This window comes from Bos grunniens, chromosome 21 (assembly GCF_055505025.1).
Source record: "Bos grunniens cultivar Pamir isolate PY7600 chromosome 21, Bosgru_T2T1.0, whole genome shotgun sequence".
In the NCBI taxonomy this organism is placed as follows: domain Eukaryota; kingdom Metazoa; phylum Chordata; class Mammalia; order Artiodactyla; family Bovidae; genus Bos; species Bos grunniens.
The window spans coordinates 38,141,376-38,164,534 of record NC_141185.1 but is presented as its reverse complement, the minus strand read 5'-3'; the positions used below and the strand labels follow the sequence as shown (position 1 = coordinate 38,164,534).

Below are 23,159 nucleotides of genomic sequence, written 5' to 3'. Positions count from 1 at the left end.
TATTTTTTTTATTTTTTATAGCTACATACATTCCAGTGTATTCCAATGGACATACAAGAAGAGTTCAGTTACCCCTCTCTACTGGCAGACATTCAGGTCCTTTCCAGCCACAGACAATGTTGCAGTGAAAAGCCTTATACATCCCCATATTGCTTGTGTATGAGGATACCTGTAGGATAAGTTTCCAGAAGGGGAAGTGCTGAGTCAAACCCCTTTGTATTTAGGTATTGTATAAATACCTCATCTGTATTTAGATGTTTGATAAATGTTACCAAATTGCCTCTATCAAGTTGAGTCAGTTTACACATCAGCAGTGGTGCAGGGGGGTGGGGGTGGGCGGGGGGGATGCTTGTTCTCTTCCTGTTCTTGCCAGCGTATCGTGTTTACAAGCTTTACCTCTGCTGATCTGATAAGTGAAGAAAAGTATCTTTGGAGATACTATTTTTAATGAGTTATTGAGCACCTCGTCACATCTTTAAGGGTCCACTGCAATTTCCCCCTTTTCATTACCATTAACTGTTTCTTCATGAAGTGAAGTGAAGTGAAAGTTGCTCAGTCGTGTCTGACTCTTTTCGACCCCATGGACTATACAGTCCATGGAATTTTCCAGGCCAGCACACTGGATTGGGTAGCCTTTCCCTTCTCCAGAGGATCTTCCCAACCCTGGGATTGAACCCAGGTCTCCTGCATTGCAGGTGGATTCTTTACCAACTGAGCTATGAGGGAAGATCCCTATTTCTTCATATCCTTTGCCTATTTTCCTCCATTTGAGTCACTGGTGGTTCATTTCATTAAAAAAAAAAATTAATGCTTTACAATGGTGTATTAATTTTTGTTGTACAATGAAGTGAATCAGCTGTATATATACATATGTCCCCTCCCTGTTGGACCTCCCTCCCCCCAGTCCCTCTATCCCACCCTTCTAGATCATCATAGAGCACTGAGCTGAGCTCCCCGTGCTTTGTAGCAGCTTCCCACTAGCTATTAATTTTACACACAGTAGTGTATATTATTGGACTTCCCTCATGGCTCAGACGGAGAAGGCAATGGCACCCCACTCCAGTACTCTTGTCTGGAAAATCCCATGGACTGGAGCCTATCAGGCTCCTCCATCCACGGGGTCACTAAGAGTCGGGCACGACTAAGTGACTTCACTTTCACGCATTAGAGAAGGAAATGGCAACCCACTCCAGTATTCTTGCCTGGAGAATCCCAGGGACAGAGGAGCCTAATGGGCTGTGGTCTATGGGGTCACACAGAGTCGGACACAACTTAAGCGACTTAGCAGCAGCAGCAGCAGCATGGCTCAGATAGTAAAGAAACTGCCTGCAATGCAGTAGACCTAGGTTTGATCCCTGGGTTGGGAATATCCCCTGAAGAAGGGAATGGCTACCCACTCAGGATTCTTGTCTGGAAAATTCCATGGACAGAGGACCCTGGCAGGTTATAGCCCATGGGGTTACAAAGAGTCAAACATGACTGAATGTATATTATATGTCAATCTTAACTCCCAATTTGTCCCACCTGTCCCTTTCCCCGCTGTGTCCACATGTCTGTTTTCTATATCTGTATCTATTCCTGCCCTGAAAATAGTTTCATCTATATCATTTTTCTATTGTTTCTCAGGTGGCTCAGTGGTAAAGAATCCACCGGCAATTCAGGAGACCTGGGTTTCATCCCTGGGTCAGGAAGATCCCCTGGAGAAAGAAATGACAATCTGCTCCAATATTCTTGTCTGGGAAATCCCATGGATAGAGGAGCCTGGTGGGCTACAGCAAATGGGGTCACAAAAGAGCTGGACGTGACTTAGTGACTAAACAACAATATCATTTTTCTAGATTCCACATATATGTGTTAATATATAATATTTGCTTTTTTTCTTTCTGATTTCTTCACTCTGTATGGCAGACTCTAGGTCCATCCACATCTCTACAAATGACCCAACTCTGTTCCTTTTTATGGCTGAGTAATATTCCATTGTAGATATGCACCACATCTTCTTTATCCACTCATCTGTCACTGGACACTTAGGTTGTTCCCACGCCCTGGCTATTGTAAACAGTGCTGCAACGCTATCTGCACTGAATGCTGGGGTAGATAAAAGATACACAAACAATAAATGCTAGAGAGGATGTGAAGAAAAGAGAACCCTCTTGCACTGTTGGTGGGAATGTAAACTGACACAGTCACCGTGGAGAACAGTAGGGAGGTCCTTTAAAAACTAAAAACAGAACTACCATACGACCCAGCAAGGACGCCGCTGAGCATAAACCGAGACAACCATGCTTCAAAATGACATGTGTACATTTTCTCTTAACAGGCCAATATTCAAGCAATAAGGCCTCTCAAAAGAATCTTATTAAGTGGTTATGGATCAAGGAAGAGTTTTTTGAACAAAAACATTAGCCAAGAGTTCTACATCCTAAAACAACTACTGTATTTCCAGTCTTAAAGGGTTAGAAAAGCAATAAATAAATAAAAATCACCCCTAAAAGGATTATCCTCATGATACGATATGAGAAGCTGACAACGGAAGGCTGAGTCTCCGACGCTATTCATAGATTGTAACAGCCTGGTCCGGACAGCTCCTCCACGACCCTGGGAACCAAGAACAAACTCGCCACTTTTCCTCCTTGGCAGGAGCATGCTGCTGCACCTCACAGACACCAAAGCCTCCCAGCAACAGGTGCTCTGCAGTGTCTACAGTTTGCTCGTTTATTGTGGTGACACAGAAAAGCAAATTTGGAAAAGCTTTTCTGGCCTTCTCTATTTACAAAGAAAAATGTACATTTTGTTAGGAGGATGCTGATGGATGCTCGGTTCTGGGAAGCAGCAGGCTCTGATTTCCATCAAAATAGATGCTTTGAAAAAAGGAGTCCTGGTAAAGGAGTCTGAAGGAGAGGAACATCCCTCTCTCTTTTATTGTATTTATACATATTTATTACAGTGGTCAATCACACACACACACACACACACACAAGCACACATACACGCACACATGAGAGAGAGATGTGAAAAAAAGTTTCTTTGTCTTCTACCACGAACTTCATCAGTTTTTGGCATTTCTTCTTTATGCAAACTTCTGGTCTTGAAATAGAGATATCCCCAGGCTGAGTTCAAGTTCAAACATACATCTTTCAGAAAGCATTATCTTTGGAAAGCTTTCCAAGTCTCAGCACATGCAGTATAATGTATAATCCTGATGCTCATCAATCGCAACATGAATTCTCTCTATACTGTGCCGTTGGCAATATTTCATATTTATATGTCACTAGGCATTTAAAGCCTTACACTAGCCATCATGTAGTTGTGTGGGAGTTAGATCTAGGACACGACACATTCCAGTTTTAATAATTTGCTCAATATCACATTGCCCACTAGAATGGAAGTTCAAAGGTCCCAACTCCTCAGCCTTTGAAAAGCCAGTCAAATACCACTGAGTTTGGCTGAATGACACTGTAGTTAAACTCTGTCACCCTATAGAAGGGAAATTTGCCAAGGACTTGAAAGGCCTAGCATTTAGCCCCGCTACCAGCTGTGTAACCTTGGTCATTTCTCTTAATTTCTTTGGGTCCCAGTCTTTCTAAGTAAAAGAGACAATATAAAGAATACCGAAACCTGCTTCATAGGGCAGGTGTGAGAATCAAATGAGATCAAGTAGGCACAGCATAATTGTAAACTACTGCTGCTGTGCTGTCCTGTGCTTAGTCGCTCAGTTGTGTCTGACTCTTTGCGACCCCATGGACTGTAGTCCGCCAGGCTCCTCTGTCCATGGGGTTCTCCAGGCAAGAATACTGGAGTGGGTTGCCATGCCCTCCTCCAGGGGATCTTCCCAACCCAGGGATCAAACCCAGGTCTCCCTCATTGCAGGCGGATTCTTTACTGTCTGAGTCATCAGGGAAACCCCTGTAAACTACTAAACTGTACAAATGTAACATTCATAATGACTAAAACAATGACAACTTGTAAATGTTAAAAAGTGATGCATTATAGAATCCTCACATTTTTTCTGGAGAAGGCAACGGCACCCTACTCCATTACTTTTGCCTGGGAAATCCCACACACCAGAGGAGCCTGGTAGGCTGCAGTCCATGGAGTCTCGAAGAGTAGGACATGACTGAGCGACTTCACTTTCACTTTCACGCATTGGAGAAGGAAATGGCAACCTACTCCAGTGTTCTTGCCTGGAGAATCCCAAGGATGGGGGAGCCTGGTGGGCTGCCGTCTATGGGATCACAAAGAGTTGGACACCACTGAAGTGACTTAGCAGCAGCAGCAGCCCATTTTTTCAGAGAGCAAGACAGAAAATGTCATCTTTCTTTGGGGTCTGAGAGCTACATGCCCCAGCAGTGAGGCTCTCTGATGACAGGTTTGGCAGAGGGTGGCTAAACAGGGACTATTAAGGTTTCCCACCTCCATGCCAGGTCAGCCCGGACCAACAAGTCTAGATCAGCACTATATTCTGATTTAAGATGGGCCAGTCTAAGACTAAGGAAGAGAACTGTTAAGCCAAACTGTACTTTTCACTGTGCCAAGTTGCACAGAAAAAAAACTTGCCACCTCGTGGCTTGCCATTAAAAACAGAGAAGATATTCTAATTGTTACTTCTATTCTAACTGTATCTATACATACTCCACACACACACCCCCACACACAATTTTAGAAGCTATCTCAGAGTTTTGTGAGTAGATAAGAACATGGATACTACAACAAGAATTTATGTTTGGCTTCACAGATCAACTTGAGATAAAGGTTCAAAGTGATTTATGAAGAAGAAATGATAAATTGTTCAGTCACTTTGGATGCTCTGAAGGAAAATAGTCTGTTTAGAGAGCCACGCTGAGGAGCTGGCACTTCCTATCTCTTCATCTTATAATATGGAGACAGGCTGAAGAATAACTGGTCACTCTAGTTGTAAGGGCAAAGGAAAAAGGGAGAAGGCTGGAGTATGAAAGAAGAAAACAAAATACTAGTGCTTTTAATTAGCTCATAACTAAGAAAACAGTTACAACCAAAACACAGACCTATGGAGAGGTCCATAACAGGGTTTTTCATATGATGAGTATCCCATAAATCCTTATTATGGAGGGTGCAATGATGTTAATTTAGGTAGGAGTGTTATATTATTCTATTCACCACAAAGTAGCCATTTTTCAAATATTAATAACTTGACTCCTTTGGTTTAAAAAAAACCTCAAAACGACTTGGCTTCAGAAGATGAATTTCTAGTTCAAAAGTCATTTCAGAAAACAAACCAGTCTTTCCAGAACAAATGGAGAGGGGTCTTCCTGCTGCTTGTTTTTTCCTTCTTCTCTTACTCAGTATTTTCTCTGCTGCAGAGATCAGAGTAACTTCTTGGCCTCCCATTTTCATTTACCTTTCTTGAAAGGAATTCACATTCCTTCCTTACAGAGGGTAGCTGGCTTCAACTGAAACCCAAGCTGGCTTCAACTGAAACCGAAGCCTCCACTCCCCTGGAAGAATGATTTCCATAGGACTCCTTGGCTCCACAAAATTCTGAAATAGGAACAAAACTGGAGCTGGAATGGTCCCATATCTTCATGTAAGATTCCATTTTGTAATGGGAGAGAAATCATCTCATATTTGTTTTTACTATGTATGGGAAAACTTATTTAAAATGCTGGCGATTTTGGCAGACTGTATTGCGTACATTTTCTGAATGGGAAGAAAAGCCCTAGGAGAGCCTGAGCCACAGTGACACTAGAGGGAGCTGCGACATCAAGATCCACAAGTCACCTGCATGGAAACTGCAGCAAGAGAACAAAAAACCAGGCTGGAGAAGGCTGAGTCTCCAAACACGCTATCGGTCTCTTTATGGACACGTTCTCCGTTCCACGGAAGTGGCAATGCCTAATTCATGTAGAGGGAAGGCTTCGCGTGGGGAGCACAAGCAGGAGGGGACGCCAATCCTGGGCACACTGACCTTTGCCTGCTTGCCCTCTCACAAGCTACTTCTCCCAAAGAAAGCCAGAAGAACATCAAAAAGGAGAGCCAGTCAGCTGATGGTTCCACACCCACCAACGTGGACAATACACTGTCACAAAAAAAGAGGCTGGGGGAAACTACGTGCTTGTCTGAGTTAATCAAGACGAGTGAGAACAGAGAAGGAGAGGAGAAAGACTGACTCCCATCAATTGAGCATTCAAAAAAGTACATGACGGCTCCTCAGGGACTTCCTGTCTGGAGAACACGGCATCCTGAAGCACCAGGCCAGAGCCCCCAGATACAGTGGGAACTTCTTAACCACAGAAAAATCGCCTGTTGGAAAATGGGGGAAAAAAATGCTTCCAGAATCAGAGCCAAGTTAATCTCTTCTGAGACCTTCTAAGACCCGAGTCAAAGTCCATAACCCTCACACAAGCCTGATCTTAGTGGGGAAACAGGGCTGACAATGGATTCCCCACACACAACCTGGGAAGTTTAATTCCAAACATTCATTTCAACGCAGGACCTCATTTTCTGTGTTGCTCCTGGCAACTTCTCTGCATACCGTTGAGGCAAACTTGCCATTATAGAGCATTTATGTTTGTTATAATAATCTTAATCTAGCTAGAAAGCTAACTTTAAAAAAGTAGACTGTGGGGGCCTTTGATGCAAAGCCTCACTAAAAGCAGCTGGGACAGAGAAGACAAGGTAACGTGTCGAACACTGTCAGAATGCCCACGATGCCCAGGACCTGTAATGAAGGAGTACACTTTCCACCCTTTCAGTACCGATTCAGTTTAAGGCAATGAAGTAGGAAGATGGGGAGGGGGGAAGGTGGACATCTGGCAAAACTGGATGGCTGTTCACAGTTGTTGACTGGGGAGTGGCATTATCAGTTCTTACTTACTCAACCCTTCCTCCCAAAGGCTCCCTGAAATACTGGTGTTTGAGGGGTCTGCTCTCTTTTCTCATTGACGCTCTCCCTTCAGGAAGCTCATGGCTTCAACCATCGTGATATACTGCTGACTTCCACATCTACATTTGCGATCCAAACTTATCTTTGAGCTTCAGACTTATCTATACAAGGGCCTACTTGATTTCTCTCCATATATGTCCCAACCTATAGATAGATGCCTTAAAGTCAACATAACCAAACCCGAACTTTTCCCCACCAAATTTCCTGTTCTAGTATGCCCGCTTTTGGTGAATGGCCCCGTTATCTGCCCCAGTGTCTAGATGAATTATCAAGTTCACTCTGGGTTTCTCCTCCAACCTCATTCCCTGCATCTTGTTAATCACCAGCTTCGACTGATTTTGTTCCCATACGCTTTCAAATTCTCTTTTCTCCATCTCTATGGCTACCATTATCACTTGCTGGTCTGCTACCAAAGATTTCCAACTGGTCTCCCCAACTCTCATGTGATTTCCCTCAAATATACCTTTTACGTAGCCACAAGAGCCATCTTTCAAAAAAAATCGAATAAACTTCCTAGGGGTTTCCCATTATCTCCAGAGGATAAAGTCCTGGCCTGGCTTCCCTTACTAGGCTGATTTCTCCCCTATCTCCTACTTTTGCCACACTGAACTCCCTGCAGCCAGCACCCTAATCCTACCCTCCAGGGGATCTCTCTGACTGAGGCGCCTCTTCTCCCATCATCTGCCTGAGGGATTCCCACTTATTTTTTCTTTTAAAGTCCTCACATGTGTCATGTGTATCAAAGACAGAAAGTGCTAAATGCCCTAAATCTCCTTTCTGTGTTTAGCTACGTCTCATGTACATGTCTCTATTATTACAGCGGTCACATTTTTTGTCTGTCTTAAGAGCAGATATGTGTATCTTTAGGGCCCAGCACAGAGCCAGGCACCGAGTGTACACTCAGTGTGGCTACACAAATACTAAGAACGGTGACATCTGACCTGGTTTAGCCATAAGGCTTATTTACTCAGAACAGCTAGAATATACGATTAGCTCTTATGAAACAGATGGAAGCTGGCAAGCTGATGGGGAGGGGGCAAGGGCAGACAGATCTGGGTAATAAATGCTCATGACCTGACTACACAAATGAGTCATATCTGAACAATGGGGGCTGTCTGCTGAGTCCAGGCTGCCCTGGAGGCTCAGGGGTTTTGTGCTGTACAAACCCACACAAAACAACACTGTTCTTTGTCATTCCATTCAATTTTTCCTTTTCTCCAAAGGAAGCAATAGGTATAAAACACAGGACTCTTCAAAAATATTCTACATAAGCTTTTATTTTTCTATTATGGGCCCAATTGGCCTAGTGTGCCTTCAGCTGACTTCCACTTTATCAGCAGGGATTCCCATTTCCAGCTTGCTCTGTGCACTTTACAGGACCTCAGTGAACCTTAAGTGAGACGATGTTGCGAGGAATGAATGGCAGAGGGACAGAAATGATACACGCTGACGACTGCACATGCATTGTACCATCTGTGCTACTCTGTCACATCACCCCAGAGCACAGCAGCATATGGGAAAGGGCGAAGAATGAAAAGCGGCGAATTCTAAATTGATATTCAGTATTAGGTATGACCTCACAATGAGAATACAGGCTGATCACTGATAGATCTCAATTCTTTGATCTGTCCAGGAGGAGTACGGCCTTACTTGCTACTACAGAGGTAAGACCATACATGCTCAGTGCTGTTACAATCATATTCAAAATGGATTAAGTGTTTACTATATAAGTACTGTCTGGGCCCCCAGGAATCAGAACTCCGTGCTGTAGAAATCTGCCATGAGACCTGTCAGGAGGCCAGGTATTTTACAGCTTGACTTGCTGTAAAAATGTTTGCATGTCCGTCCCCCCCACCCCCCAACACTTTGGAGTCTAGAAAAGAAATTCAAGAAGGCAACTGTATAAGATTTCACTATTTTATTTGTGATTTGTATGCACTGAATTCTTTTTATGCTCCCACTCAGCATATGGAGCAAAAGAAATTCATGTGTGTTCCTGAGCCAGTAATTTAGGCTGAACAGGTGACACCCAGGATGATCACACTGGAGAAACGGAGGCACAAACCAGTTGAACAACCTGCTGAGGGCCCAGATTAGGAATTCTATTAGTTTGAATCCCAATTTATAATTCTCAGCTGTGTCCTCTCACTTCATTAATTAAAGCTGTGGCTCTTTTCCCACTAGACAGTTCATTTTGATTCTTGGTTTACATGAGTACCCCAAATCTGTCCTTTTGAAACCAATTTCCAGTAGAGACTTTAAGGCACTTCTGTATGCATTCAGCAGTGAAATATAGTGGACACTGACCTAGGGTGGCTATGAGTCTGTAGAGCTGGCTGCTGATCAGTCGCTTTCTGGGAAGGTCCAACGTTGGGCACATTTGTGTTGCATTATGAAAATGAAAATGGTTTCCTCGCTATAGTTAGTTCCTTGTCACTAAGCCAGCAATTAACTGCCTGATCCTATAGTCTGATCTAGTCGTAAATTCCTACCAATCCCAGTTATTCCTATTAATGCTTTTTCATTTACTGTCTTGCTTTCTCAGCAACCACCCAAATGAGATCAATGGAGACTCCAGAGTCAAAATGCAATAAAAGATGTTGGTCTCACAGTTCACCTCTACTTTATTACAAGCTTTTAACAAGATTCTTGGCATAGCTGGAAGAAAAGAAGCTGCTCCACTGCTGCAATAGGGAAGTGAGCACCTTCACTGAGCTTTGTGTGCTCTCTCTGTGAGAACAAAGACCAGGACTCCTTTAAAAAAAGAAGATACCTACTACCACAGAGTTGGAACTGCTGCAAAAATAAGTCAGAAATGTATACTTTTGCTTACAAAAGATTTTCATTGCCTTCCTCAAAGTAATTTCATCAATTTCTCATGTGGTCTCACATAGCAGCATTTGTTATAAAATGATCTCATAACAACAGTGGAAAAAGAATGTCCTATGGACACTGAGCCATAATTTTACCAACTGTCCACCCTGCTTCTAGGCAAAAAGCTGTCATTTGTCCACTCAAGGCTAACACTGAGGAACAGCAGGGCTACTCCCCTGATTCAGGTATGATCTAATAGGACAAGCTCCATGTAGGAATGGAGAGGCAGCCTGCCATAAAAGTTGATGACGATACGCAAAAGTAATTGTTCCTCTCTGTTCTCAGGTTCTCCCTGTTTGGAACGACGAAGGCCTGCCGTTTGAAAGTTGATGAGTGCACTTTGAAGATTACGTGTTTGTTCAGTGGCTACCCAGATCCTTTGAAAGGTGGCAAAAGTAGGGTGGATTTTATTTAGAACAGAGAAGTTACGGGCTGGAAGCCAGCCAACATGCAGCCACAGAGACAGACGGTCCAATCTACTGCATGGTGGCTCACCAAATGGTGATGAGGGGATAAAAGGAGACAAGAATGACACAAACAGGAGCTGAAGGTTAAATACTGTCTAGGAATCAATGTGGTCTTTTCTTCACCAAAGCTCTTAAAAATGCACTGTGCTCACTGTCTCCTCAGCCTCCCTGTTCCACACTTCCCTAACTCACTGCATTTGATATCCACTTCCGCTGCTACCAAGACTGTATTTTTTTGTGTTTTTTTGAGGTTTACCAGAGATTCAACTCCTGCCTTCTCCTTATATTGCTCACACCTTCCTGAATCTTCAACTCTGATCTGTGGGTTCTTTGTCCTTTGCTATATCCCTTTCAAATTCTCCTGCTTTAGGTCACTTAGCTGTGTGGGCCTTTTCCCAATATGCAGACTCTACCACTACAATATCATACATTCCCAGTTTGAACTAAATCAAGTTGATGAGAGCACTAGGTAACCTTGACCTCTCTTCTGAGTACCAAACTCATGTATTTATCTGGCTACACATTTTCTCTTGACTTGGCTGTCCCATGGGCACACTACACAGAGAGCTCATCTTTCTGGCTTTTCTGATTCATATTTCAGTTAACGGCATCACCATCCTCCTGGGGTTGCTCCTTCATGAAATCTTAGCATCAGTGCCCTCATCCTACATCCAGGCACTCACCAGAGGTGGTCAATTGCCTACCTTGGCTCCTTCACCACCTGTCCCTTTTTTTTGATGGTCTTATTGCAAGATCTCATCATTATTTACCTGGACTGTTACAACAGCATAATGATTGGCTTCCCTGCTTCCAATGCTTCTGAACTTTTCCACCACAGTTTATTTTTAAAACCATTAATCTCTACAATCATTAATCTTATGTTATCTCTCTGTTTAAAAATCCTTAATGGTTTCCCACAAAACACAAAATAAAGGCTAACCTCTTAAGATCATCAATCAAAGCCTCTAAATTTGGTCCCAAATCTTCCCAGCTCCATTTTCCACTATTCTCTCCATATACTGTATTTGCCCCTAAGAATAATATGAAGTAGACTCTAGAGGCCCTTTTTTTATTGGCCCTGAGATTTAACAATGTTAAAATGACTTCTTTCATTTATTAATCTTTATCTTTACATCTTCACACCACTCTTAACCTTTACTATAATGTCTTGTTTAAAAGTTACTTATGCCTTTGTCCTTCCCACTGGAATACATGCTCTTTGAGGGCAAGGCTTTTGCCTTATTCATATGTATTTCTGTAAACGCATTCAGATATTACAATGTTTTATACAGTCAATGTTTGCTGAAAAGTCAAGAAATATTTATTGAATGCCCACTATGTATGCAATATTATATTAGTATATAATGCTGTCTAATGCTAAGGATATTAGATTAATAATATAATAAAGATATATGGATTAGCAAGCCACGTTCCCTGCTGCAGGGAAGCTCAAGTATAACAGTGGGGAGGGGAGGCATGTTACTTTAATTGGGTAATGGTAGTATTGAATGGGCTTCTCAGGTGGCGCGAGTGGTAAAGAACCTGCCTGCAAATGCAGGCAACATAAGAGATGCAGACTCAATCCCTGGGTTGGGGAGGATTCCCTGGAGGAGGGCATGGCAGCCCACTCCAGTATTCTTGCCTGGAGAATCCCATGGACAGAGGAACCTGGGGGGCTATAGTCCATAGGGTTGCAAAGAGTCAGACATGCCTGAAGTAACTTAGCATAGCACAGTACAGTACTGTAGAACTGTAGCATGATAGAACAGTGGTAGAGAAATCCACTATGTATAGAGTGGGTACACAGAGAGGAGCCATCAACATATTCTCAGAAGACCAGAGAAAAAAATTCACAGAGCTGGATTTTTTAAGAAAATATAGGCTTCCTATATTTTCTGGGCTTCCCCAGTGGCTCAGATGGTAAAGAATCTGTCTGCAATGTAGGAGATGCAGGTTTGATCCCTGGGTTGGGAAGATCCCCTGGGGAAAGGAATGGCTACTCACTCCAGTATTCTTGCCTGGAGAATTCCATGGACAGAGGAGCCTGGTGAGTTACAGTCAATGGGGTGGCAAAGAGCAGGACATGATTGAATGAGAAGTTTTCTAGGTACATGAGAATGCTGCTGCTGCTAAGTCACTTTAGTCATGTCTGACTCTGTGCGACCCCATAGACGGCAGCCCACCAGGCTCGCCCGTCCCTGGGATTCTCCAGGCAAGAACTCTGGAGTGGGTTGCCATTCCCTTCTCCAATGCATGAAAGTGAAAAGTGAAAGGGAAGTCGCTCAGTCATGTCCGACTCTTAGTGACCCCATGGACTGCAGCCCACCAGGCTCCTCCATCCATGGGATTTTCCAGGCAAGAGTACTGGAGTGGGGTGCCACTGCCTTCTCCGACATGAGAATGGAGTGGTGGAAATAGTAGCTACCATTTACTGAAAGCTTACTTTGTGTCAAATGATGCTCTGAGTACTATATACATCTCCAGGTACAACTGACTCTTGTGATTTTTCACAACGGCTTTAGCGAGAATCCAGTATTTTCTCCACTTTACAAATAAAGACAATGGGCTTAGAAAAGGCAAGTAACTGGGCCAAGGTAACACAGTTCATAAGATAGCTAGAGTACAAATTTAAACACAAGCCTTTCTGACAACAATCTAAATTCTTAACCGCTATATCAACAGTCCCGAAATTTTGTGGAGGGACCACCTGAAGGTGCTGGCTAACAGTGTAGTTGCCCAGGCCTCACTTCCAGAAATGCTGATTCTGTAGGTGTGAGATGGGATCAAGGTAAGCACATTTTTAACGAGGATCCCACAGGTGATTCTGAAATAGGTTACCTGTACAGACAATGATCTTCCCAGAAAAGCAGTCCAAAGAGAGGAATTAATGAGTGCAAAGCTGGGTAGCATGAAGCAGGAGCTGTTTATAATTTGTGTTCGGAGGATGGGCCCTATGGAGATAATAAGTAAGGACACCTGTGCCTTCAAGAAGCTCACTATCAAATAATCCATAATCTTCAATTCCTTAGTTTTTTCACTGAAAAGACATTATGACATCATTTTTTAAACAAAATAAAAACTGTCCATAATCACTACTACTCTAACACAGAAATCATTTGTATATTACCATTTTGTAGGTCAATTTTTTTTTTAAGTTATGGTTACAGTTTTTGGTCAGAGAAGGCAATGGCACCCCACTCCAGTACTCTTGCCTGGAAAATCCATGGATGGAGAAGCCTGGTGGGCTGCAGTCCATGGGGTCGCTAAGAGTCGGACACGACTGAGCGACTTCCCTTTCACTTTTCACTTTCATGCATTGGAGAAGGAAATGGCAACCCACTCTAGTGTTCTTGCCTGGAGAATCCCAGGGACGGGGGAGCCTGGTGGGCTGCCGTCTATGGGGTCGCACAGAGTCGCACACGACTGAAGCGACTTAGCAGTAGCAGCAGCACAGTTTTTGGTATTCTGCTATTTTAATGTGACACTTAATCCATGTAAAAAATGTTTTCCATGATTTTAAATAATCTTCATAATAACACTTTTAATAGCTGAAAACATTCCATTGGGCTAACACACCATGATTTATTAAATTATTTCCTTAATATCAGGCACTTGGTTTGTTTCCAATTTTTGGCAGTACTAAAATTCTGAAGGATTGTTACACTTAGTAGCTTTCTCTCATAATTTTAAGGAAAGATGTTTATGACTTTGAAGGAATGAGAAAGAAAATATCTAAGTGCAGAGCCTATTAAAATATGCTCAGGCTAATCCCATGGATGGAGGAGCCTGGTGGGCTGCAGTCCATGAGGTCGCTAGGAATCAGACACGACTGAGTGACTTCACTTTCACTTCTCACTTTCATGCACTGGAAAAGGAAATGGCAACCCACTCTAGTGTTCTTGCCTGGAGAATCCCAGGGATGGGGGAGCCTGGTGGGCTGCCGTCTATGGGGTCCCACAGAGTCGCACACGACTGAAGCGACTTAGCAGCAGCAGCAGCAGTGCCTAATATTAATGAAGAATAATAGTGAATGACCAAAAGAATGTTGAGAAGTAATTTTCCATTATTGTTAACAACACTAATGCATTATTTTATTATATTTTATATATACTTCATAATCTACAAAAACAGTTTCACTACATAAACACATATGCCTATAACAATCTCATGAGGTAGGTAGGGCAGTGAAAATCAAGAGAGCTTATATGACTTGCTTGGGTATACACAATGACAGATAGAGAATTTGGACTCACATTAGCTGACTACTTTCCTTTATTCTATGTTGTGATGTCTTTTAGTTTAAGACCAGGGAAAATCATAAAGATAGTCACATTGAATGAAAAACAGAATAAAGCTGTGAACTGAATTATGTCTTCTCAAGACTCAAATGTTAAAGCCCCAACATCCAATGTGACATACTCTCTCCCCTACCCTCCCAACTGCGGACATAAGAACCCAGCAAGAAGCCAAGAAGAGAATCTTCCTTTCCAATCTCCCAAACTAGGAGAAAATATATCCAGTCTATGGTATTTTATTATGGTGGCCCCGAGCAGACTAAGATTTTGTTGCTGAGAAGTAGGGGACTGCTGTAAGCAGTACCCCAAAATGCAGAAAGAAGTGGCTTCGGAATTGGGTAGAAGCTTAAAGAGTTTTAAAAGCCATGATAGAAAAAGCTTAGAAACTTATGAACAGACTGTTGCTAGAAATATGGACATTAAGGGTGATTCTGGTGAGGTCTCAGAAATGAGGAACATTTATTAGAAACTAGGAAAACAGGTGAGATTTCTTTAAAAATGGCAAAGAACTTGGCTAAACTCTGTTCCAGCATTTTGTTAAGGCAGAACTTGTGAGCAATGAAATTGAATATTTAGCTGAGAGACAAAGTATTAAAGGAACAACTTGCTTCCTTTTGACTGCTTATAGTGAAGTGCAGAGGGAGAAAGAGCTGAAGAAGGAATTGTTAAGCAACAAGGAACCAGAATTTGAAGATTTAGAAAACTCACAGCCAACCCACACCACAAAAAATGAGAAAACTTGTTCTAAAGAGAATACTAAGGGTGTAGCAGAACAGCCATTTGATAAGGAGACAGACTGTGACTCATGGACTTAATCAGCCACCTCAGCAGAAGCCAGAAAGAGAGATGGGGTTACACCGGCAAAGGCGCTGTCAGTTTGAACTAAAGGGACAGAGAAAGCTGGGTGGAATGAAGGAAGGCTAATGGGTCTTAGAGCTATTTAGCTGTGAACATGCACTGTTCTTTAAGGAGAGGGAAGAATGACCCTGAAAAGGTGTTTCAGGGATCACCACAGGGCTGCTACTCCCACCACAGGCCCAGAAGCAAGGCTGGTTCCTGCTTGGTTTTGAAGGGCCGGGCTGCCTCTCCAGTGCCTCAGGGGCGGGCTGCCCTGGCAGTCATGTGGGTGGGTCCTTACAAAGACCCAAAGGATCAGGGTGCCCAGCAGAGACACGGGTGATTCTGTCACCCCAGTGGGCCTGGAAGACAGAGTACTGAGTCCAAGAGGATTGTTCTGGAGGCTTAATATCTAATGGAATTTGTCTTGCAAGATTTTGGACTTGCTGGAACCCATCATCCCCTCCTTCCTTCTGATTTCTCCCTTTTAGAATGGGACAGTCTATCCCATGCTTGCCCACCACTGTATTCTGGGAGCATATAACTTGACTAGTTTCATAGGTTTATAGTTGGGGAGGCAATTTGCCTCAGGATTTATCAGACCTTGAGTTTTACATGTATCTGATTTCTATGATATTTAGATGAGACTTTGGACTTTAGAGTTGATGCTAGAATGAGTTACCTACAGGGCTGTTAGGATGGATTGAACATATTTTGCATGTGATAAGAACATGAATTTTTTTGGGGGGGTCAGGGGCAGAATGCTATGGACTGAATCATGAACCTTCAAATTCATATGTTGATGTGTTAACCTCCAGTGTTAACTATATTTGGAGATAGGACCTGTAAAGAGGTAATTAGGGTTAACTGAGAGTAAAAGGGTGGGGCCTTGATATGGATTAGTGTCCTTATAAGAAGAGACACAGGTGGCCCTAGTGGTAAAGAACCTGTCTACCAAAGCAGGAGACATAAGAGATGTGGGTTCGATCCCTGGTCGGGAAGATCCCTTGGAGGAGGACACAGCAGGAGAGTCCCATGGACAGAGGAGCCTGGTGGGCTACAGTCCACAGGGTCGCACAGAGTTGGACACGACTGAAGTGACTTAGCACACACAAGAAGGGACACTAAAGAGCTCCAACCCCCTGAGCCATGTGAGGAGTTGGAAAGAAGGCAGCCATCTGCAAGGCAGAAAGAGAGCCATCACTAGAAACTAAATCAGTTGGAACTTTGATCTTGGACTTTCCAGCATTCACAACTGTGAGAAAATAAATTTATGTTGTTTAAGTCATCCATTCTTAGTGTTTTGTTATTGCAGTCTGAGCAAACTAAGACAACACCCAAAGTTAAGATCTTAATACTCTGTCACCACAGTGGATTTGGTATTTAAGGAGCAGTATCCTTTGACTTTCAAATTATTAAATTCCAGCACCAACTTCCTTTTGTAACATTTTAAAAGACCTTTTAGTCTCCTTAACAGACAGAACAGACTTGCGGTTGTGGGGGGTGTGTAGGGGTGGCGTGAGGGAGGGACAGACTGGGAGTTTGGGGATAGTAGATGCAAAGTATTACATATGGAATGGATGGACAACAAGGTTATACTATATAGCTCAGGGAACTATATTGAACATCCTGGGATAAATCACAGCAGAAAACAATATTAAAAAATGTATATATGTGTATAACCGAGTCATCTTGCTGTATGGCAGGAATTAACACATTGTAAATCAACTATACATCAATTAAAAAAGACAGAGAGAGTTATACCTGCCTGGTCACTCTTAAATTTCATTAGTATGGAAAGGGATAATTTTAAGAAGATAAACAGTAAAAAGTTGATGAGCCAACCACTAGTCTTTTTTGTTTATTTCTGCAAAGGTAGGGCTCACAGTACCCTAGCAGCTTATTCCTTTAAGGTTGTACTATCAATTGGGTACATCTAGAAATGCCTAGAGGGTCTTCAAATAGACATTTATATTCACCATTTAGTGTAAAACATCCTTTCCCAAACCTGCCAACAACTCTCAGTATATAACCACTTGCCACCTGTTCTTTGGAGATTGCTTTTGCATCATTACAAGCAAAGAAATCAATAGCAGGCCATTGATTTGGGAAAGAGACAAGATTGCACAGCAATAATACATAAAGTTAGTCAAGCCCTACTTCTCAGTTGTTTTGAAAGAACAGATAGTTCAATGTTCCTTTCTGAAATAGGCATTCATCCTGCACTGGCGATCCTGTAGTCATACAGGCCCGAGATAGATGAGGTCCCATAACTCCAACTAGTGTAACGGCTCTTGAACACTACACAGAATCTCAACATGCCTTTTTAGACTCAACAGTAATGTATTAACTTGAATCTAGATTCTCTCTCTGCAGTTTATCCCTCAGTTTAAGAAGTGTGGGCTGGGGCACAAGGTCACTCTGAGTACCACCAGAGAGTGAAGTGGCTTAGGTGCTGCAAATGCAGAGAGCAGTCAGCTGAAGGTCTGGTCCAAATATATGTTCTGTCTTGAAAGATGGGTAAGGCCAATAGTTTACCTTATTCATTAATTTACTAAGATACCATCTGGTCTATCTAGCCAAATTAACATGTACAAGTCATTTAGATATGTTAATTAGTTTTGAACCAGTGAATAGAATCTGGAAAAAGGGACTATGCAAAGGGTGAACCAACGTTATATTTACATAAAGATTTATGTTTTTAGAAACTCTTTCACATGCATTATCTCACTTGATCCTAATCTCAATCCCACAAAGTAGATGGGTCATCATTGTTGTAAACATCTGAAAGAGGAGGAAATTGAGGCTCAAAAGATTGTTGCTGTCTTAGCAATATAGGGAAGAAGCTAAGGGATAGTGAAAGAAGTGAATACCAATCACTAAGTATTTTGTTTTCTTGCACCCAAACAGCCCCATAAGATGGGTATGATTATTATTCTACCAAACCACCTCACCTGCCTCTTGAGAAACCTGTATGCAGGTCAGGAAGCAACAGTTAGAACTGGACATGGAACAACAGACTGGTTCCAAATAGGAAAAGGAGTACGTCAAGTCTGTATATTATCACCCTGCTTATTTAACTTATATGCAGAGTACATCATGAGAAACGCTGGACTGGAAGAAACACAAGCTGGAATCAAGATTGCCGGGAGAAATATCAATCACCTCAGATATGCAGATGATACCACCCTTATGGCAGAAAGTGAAGAGGAACTAAAAAGCCTCTTGATGAAAGTGAAAGTGGAGAGTGAAAAAGTTGGCTTAAAGCTCAACATTCAGAAAACGAAGATCATGGCATCTGGTCCCATCACTTCATGGCAAATAGATGGGGAAACAGTGGAAACAGTGTCAGACTTTATTTTTTTGGGCTCCAAAATCACTGCAGATGGTGATTGCAGCCATGAAATTAAAAGACCCTTACTCCTTGGAAGGAAAGTTATGACCAACCTAGATAGCACATTCAAAAGCAGAGACATTACTTTGCCAACAAAGGTCTATCTACTCAAGGCTATGGTTTTTCCTATGGTCATGTATGGATGTGAGGGTTGGACTGTGAAGAAGGCTGAGCGCTGAAGAATTGATGCTTTTGAACTGTGGTGTGTTGGAGAAGACTCTTGAGAGTCCCTTGGACTGCAAGGAGATCCAACCAGTCCATTCTGAAGGAGATCAGCCCTGGGATTTCTTTGGAGGGAATGATGCTGAAGCTGAAACTCCAGTACTTTGGCCACCTCATGCGAAGAGTTGACTCATTGGTAAAGATTCTGATGCTGGGAGGGATTGGGGGCAGGAGGAGAAGGGGACGACAGAGGATGAGATGGCTGGATGGCATCACTGACTCGATGGAGGTGGGTCTGGGTGAACTCTGGGAGTTGGTGATGGACAGGGAGGCCTGGCATGCTGCGATTCATGGGGTCGCAAAGAGTCGGACACGACTGAGCGACTGAACTGAACTGAAAGCTGAGGAAACTGACACTCAGAGGAGTAACCTGTGACAGAGCTAAGTGGAAGAGTTAGGATTTGATCTACATCTTTGGGATTTCAAAGTCCATGCTTCAGTTATTACATTGATGAAGCCTATGGCTTACTGTTACAGTGAATGTAATCGCTCAAGAGTTCTTGATGCTAAGAGTTTTAGCCTTCTTAAATAAGTGGGCTGTCTGGAATGGGTGATACACATTTAAGAAATTGATGTGACATAACAGAAAAAGTGTAGGCTATGGGGCCAGAGAGATGTGTTTAAATCCTAGCTTTACTAATTGCTAGCTGTGTGACCCTAAGCTTTATTCTCACCTGTCAAATGGATAAATAGATCTTAACCCCATGAACTTGATGTGAAGATTAAATTATATAACACGAAAAAGTTCCTTGTACATCAACAAATATTGATTACCTTCCTCTATAAAAACATTTCTCTCAGAAGCAGAGGACTTAGAAAGCAGAGATAGACAAGGGTCTCTTATTTGCTAGGGAATAAAGACAGAAACATAGAGAGTGAAAGGCACATAATAGACCTTATTTGTATAGGAAATCTTTGCAAACAATCCCACTCAAGTATTACCTACTTTAAGAAGAATGTTTTGGCATCAAGAGTCTGGGTTAAGGTCCTTCTAAGCTCCCACAGAATTCGGTTAACTTCTATCTTAGCATTCAGTATACTGTGTTATAAGTCTGTCTTTATAAATCTGTTTTCTCCTCTAGATAATAAGTTAAGGCCTCTTCTATTACAATATCTGGTGTAAGGCAGATACTTAATAAGTTTTTGCTGAATGGAGAAAAGGGGAAAAAAAACACACCCATCTCAATAACAGTGTGTTGGAGAGGATTAGAATCAGATTTATAATATTTTCTTACCTTGACCGCATAGTTATTAAGTGGATCTTTTGCGTATGAAGCTGTATAGTAAACTGCATCACCGGCCTCACAGCATGGCTTGTCACTGGTCAGCCTGAAGTCTGACCAGCTGTCTACCCCAAAACGGAGTTGGTCTTTCTGCCCAGCCATGAAGAGGTCTTCACATTTAACAGCCAGTTTCTTCAACGCATCTGTGTGAAGGCTTCGGATTTTACCCACCACTTCTTCACGATTCTCAAGTCCTCGATAAAGTGCTTGTCTCTGTGGCTTCTGGATACTCCGGCCCTGTCTACCAGAGGGACCCCGCCGGCTGGACAGGGACTCTGTGCTGTTGGAAAACCTATCTTTAATACTGAGAGTGGTTAGGCTGGAGATGCTGTTTGCTGCTGAGGGCACACGTCTCTCCTTGTACAAAGGTCTCTCCAAGGAGTCATAAGACTCAGCGTCCAGTCCCTTGAGTTCGTAGCTGACCGAGGAGCCAGCACTGCTGGCATCCCAGCTCGGGTCGATATCATAGGTGGGATTAGCCATGACACAAAGGGTAGTTTCCAGGGACTTCTGGAGGTCTTTGGAGAGTGGCTCTGTATTGGCTCTTATGATCATTTTCTTTGGCAGTGGGGGTGGTGTTGGTTGCAAAGCGTTGGGTGCTTCTTGGTCTGTTTTCCCGCCAAAGGCGATGACATCATCCAAAGCTCCCTTAGGCTGCCGTGGATGCTTGGGAGGTATCATGGCTGCTCTAGATTGTCCTGGATTGTTTTAGAATAAAGAAAGAAGAAAAAAAGAATAATTAAATAAAATGTTCGTTCTGGTTACATAATTGAAACTTAAACAGAAATAAATGTAGTAGCCATAAGAATTTAAGAAGTTAACACCTTAATTCAAGAACGGTAAAAGAAAACAAAGAACAATTAGCTAAATTTAAAGGTAGAATTCAAGACCTAATGGGAGCAACAAATGTGAACAATGTCTCAGTATTTCCTTGCCATAGGAACAGGGCGATGGGTTTTGCTTTCAAGAAGGAATCCTGATTCTCCACTTCTGGCCCCAAGAGTGCTGTATTCACTACACTAGAGTACTAAGTACACTCAAATAACTGTATTGTGACAGAAGAGAGAGGATAACATTTGCAGGTTAAAAAGAAATACTTGGGAGCATTACTAAAAACAATCGGGATTAGCAAATGAGACTGCTAGATTGGTGCTCAGAAGATACTATTCTATTAACTTTGTTCCAAAGTTACATTGTATTATACTGTATACAACACTTGTCATTCTCCATCCAAAACAAACAAACACAATTTCATAAACCATGCTATTTCATTTCCCTACAGAGATGGCTTCTGGCACCACTTAAACTGGTCTATGTATAAAGACCTCTGAGATTGTGGTAAGGGAAACCATGTGTATGAGCAGGCAACTGCTGTTTCAAACATCACCCACAAACTCTTACATGATTCTGTTTTATTTGGGGGGGAATATAAACTGAGATTTGAGAGATGCTACATTTGAACTTCTCTGACAACAAGCTTCAGTTACAGAAACAATCACCTTTGTTTCCTTTCCAGAATTTATGCTTAGAAGATAAAACATGTATGGATGAATCAGTGATACCTTCAGGCCTTATAATGGGGATGGGGCATTATTTTTTTTAAAGACTTAGAAATATACCATGAAGTTTTAATAAAAGTTATTAAAATTAGTAATGTTATTAAAGTGAAATAGTCACTCAATATTTCAGAGTTAAAACATAATGCTCTATTATGGGTGGAATTACATCCTTTCCCCCAAAATATACTTATGGTACTTCTAAATATGACCTTATTCAAAAATAGTCTTTGTAGAGGTAATCAAGTTAAGGTAATCAAGCATCCAATGACTTCTTAATGAAGTCATTAAGGTAGGCCTCAATCCAATATGGCTGGTGTCCTTATAAGAAGGGGGAATGTCATATGAAGACACAGGGAGAATACCATGCCGTCACAGAGGCATTGCTTGGAGTAATGCAGTTGCATGCCAAGGATGCTAAGGATTCATGGCCACCACCAGATGCTAAGAAGAAATAAGGGAGGATTCTACCCAGAATCTCGGAGGGAATATGGTCTTGGTAACACCTTAATTTCTGCTCCAAGTTGCCAGAACTACAGGAGAATAAATTTCTCTCGTTTTAAGCCCCCAGTTTGTGGTACTTTATTATAGCAGGCCTAGGAATCTATGTTCTTACTACTGATCAGACTGAACGGAAGGCACTGGAAGGTCTTGAGGATGATAATGAATAAGGATGGTGGTTTGTTTTTGTTAAAAATCATGTCCTTGTAGCAATGCCAAGGGGAAGCACCAATATAAACTGTGATTATAATAACACTAAACTCCATTTCCCATGCATGCAATCCACTTCAAGAACACTTAAAGAGTTTATATAAACTATGACAATATATAAGCAAACCTAAGAACCCTCTTTCCCCACAAATGGCATGTAGCAATATTCTTTTACAAAGAACTGAGCTACATTACATATAAATAAAAAAATATGTATATATAGACAGCATAAGACAGAGAGAGAGAAGGAATATGAGAATGCTAAGCTCTAAGAGGGCCAGGACATTTGTTTTACTCATTGTTGTACCCTTTATGTTAAGAAACAGGGCCTAATTATAATAGATGCTTAATAAATATTTCTTGAGTGACTAAAGGAATAAATATTTAGGGCTAAAAGAGAAAAACAGGCAAAACTGTATAGGTACCTATATCAAGTGAAGATATTGAATTAGAAATTTATGAAATTCCCACCAAGAAAAGTCTAAGACCATATCGGCTTCACTGATGAATTCTACCAAATGTTTAAAGAAGTATTAAAACCAATCTTCCATTAACTTTTCCAGTAAATAGAAGTGGAAGGAATACTTACCAACTTGAA

The 23,159-nt window shown here is 42.0% G+C and overlaps 1 protein-coding gene across 30 annotated transcripts in view; it reads right to left on the bottom strand.

Annotated features, from left to right (window-relative positions):
- Window positions 1–23,159, bottom strand: part of PEAK1 (pseudopodium enriched atypical kinase 1) — a 314,448-nt gene that overhangs the window by 8,013 nt on the left and 283,276 nt on the right. For all 30 annotated transcript variants that reach the window (XM_086363942.1, XM_086363932.1, XM_086363934.1 and 27 more), the window contains one exon: window positions 20,247–20,992. In XM_086363942.1, the coding sequence (XP_086220068.1) occupies window positions 20,247–20,992 (746 nt within the window). The remainder of the gene's footprint in view (window positions 1–20,246; window positions 20,993–23,159) is intronic.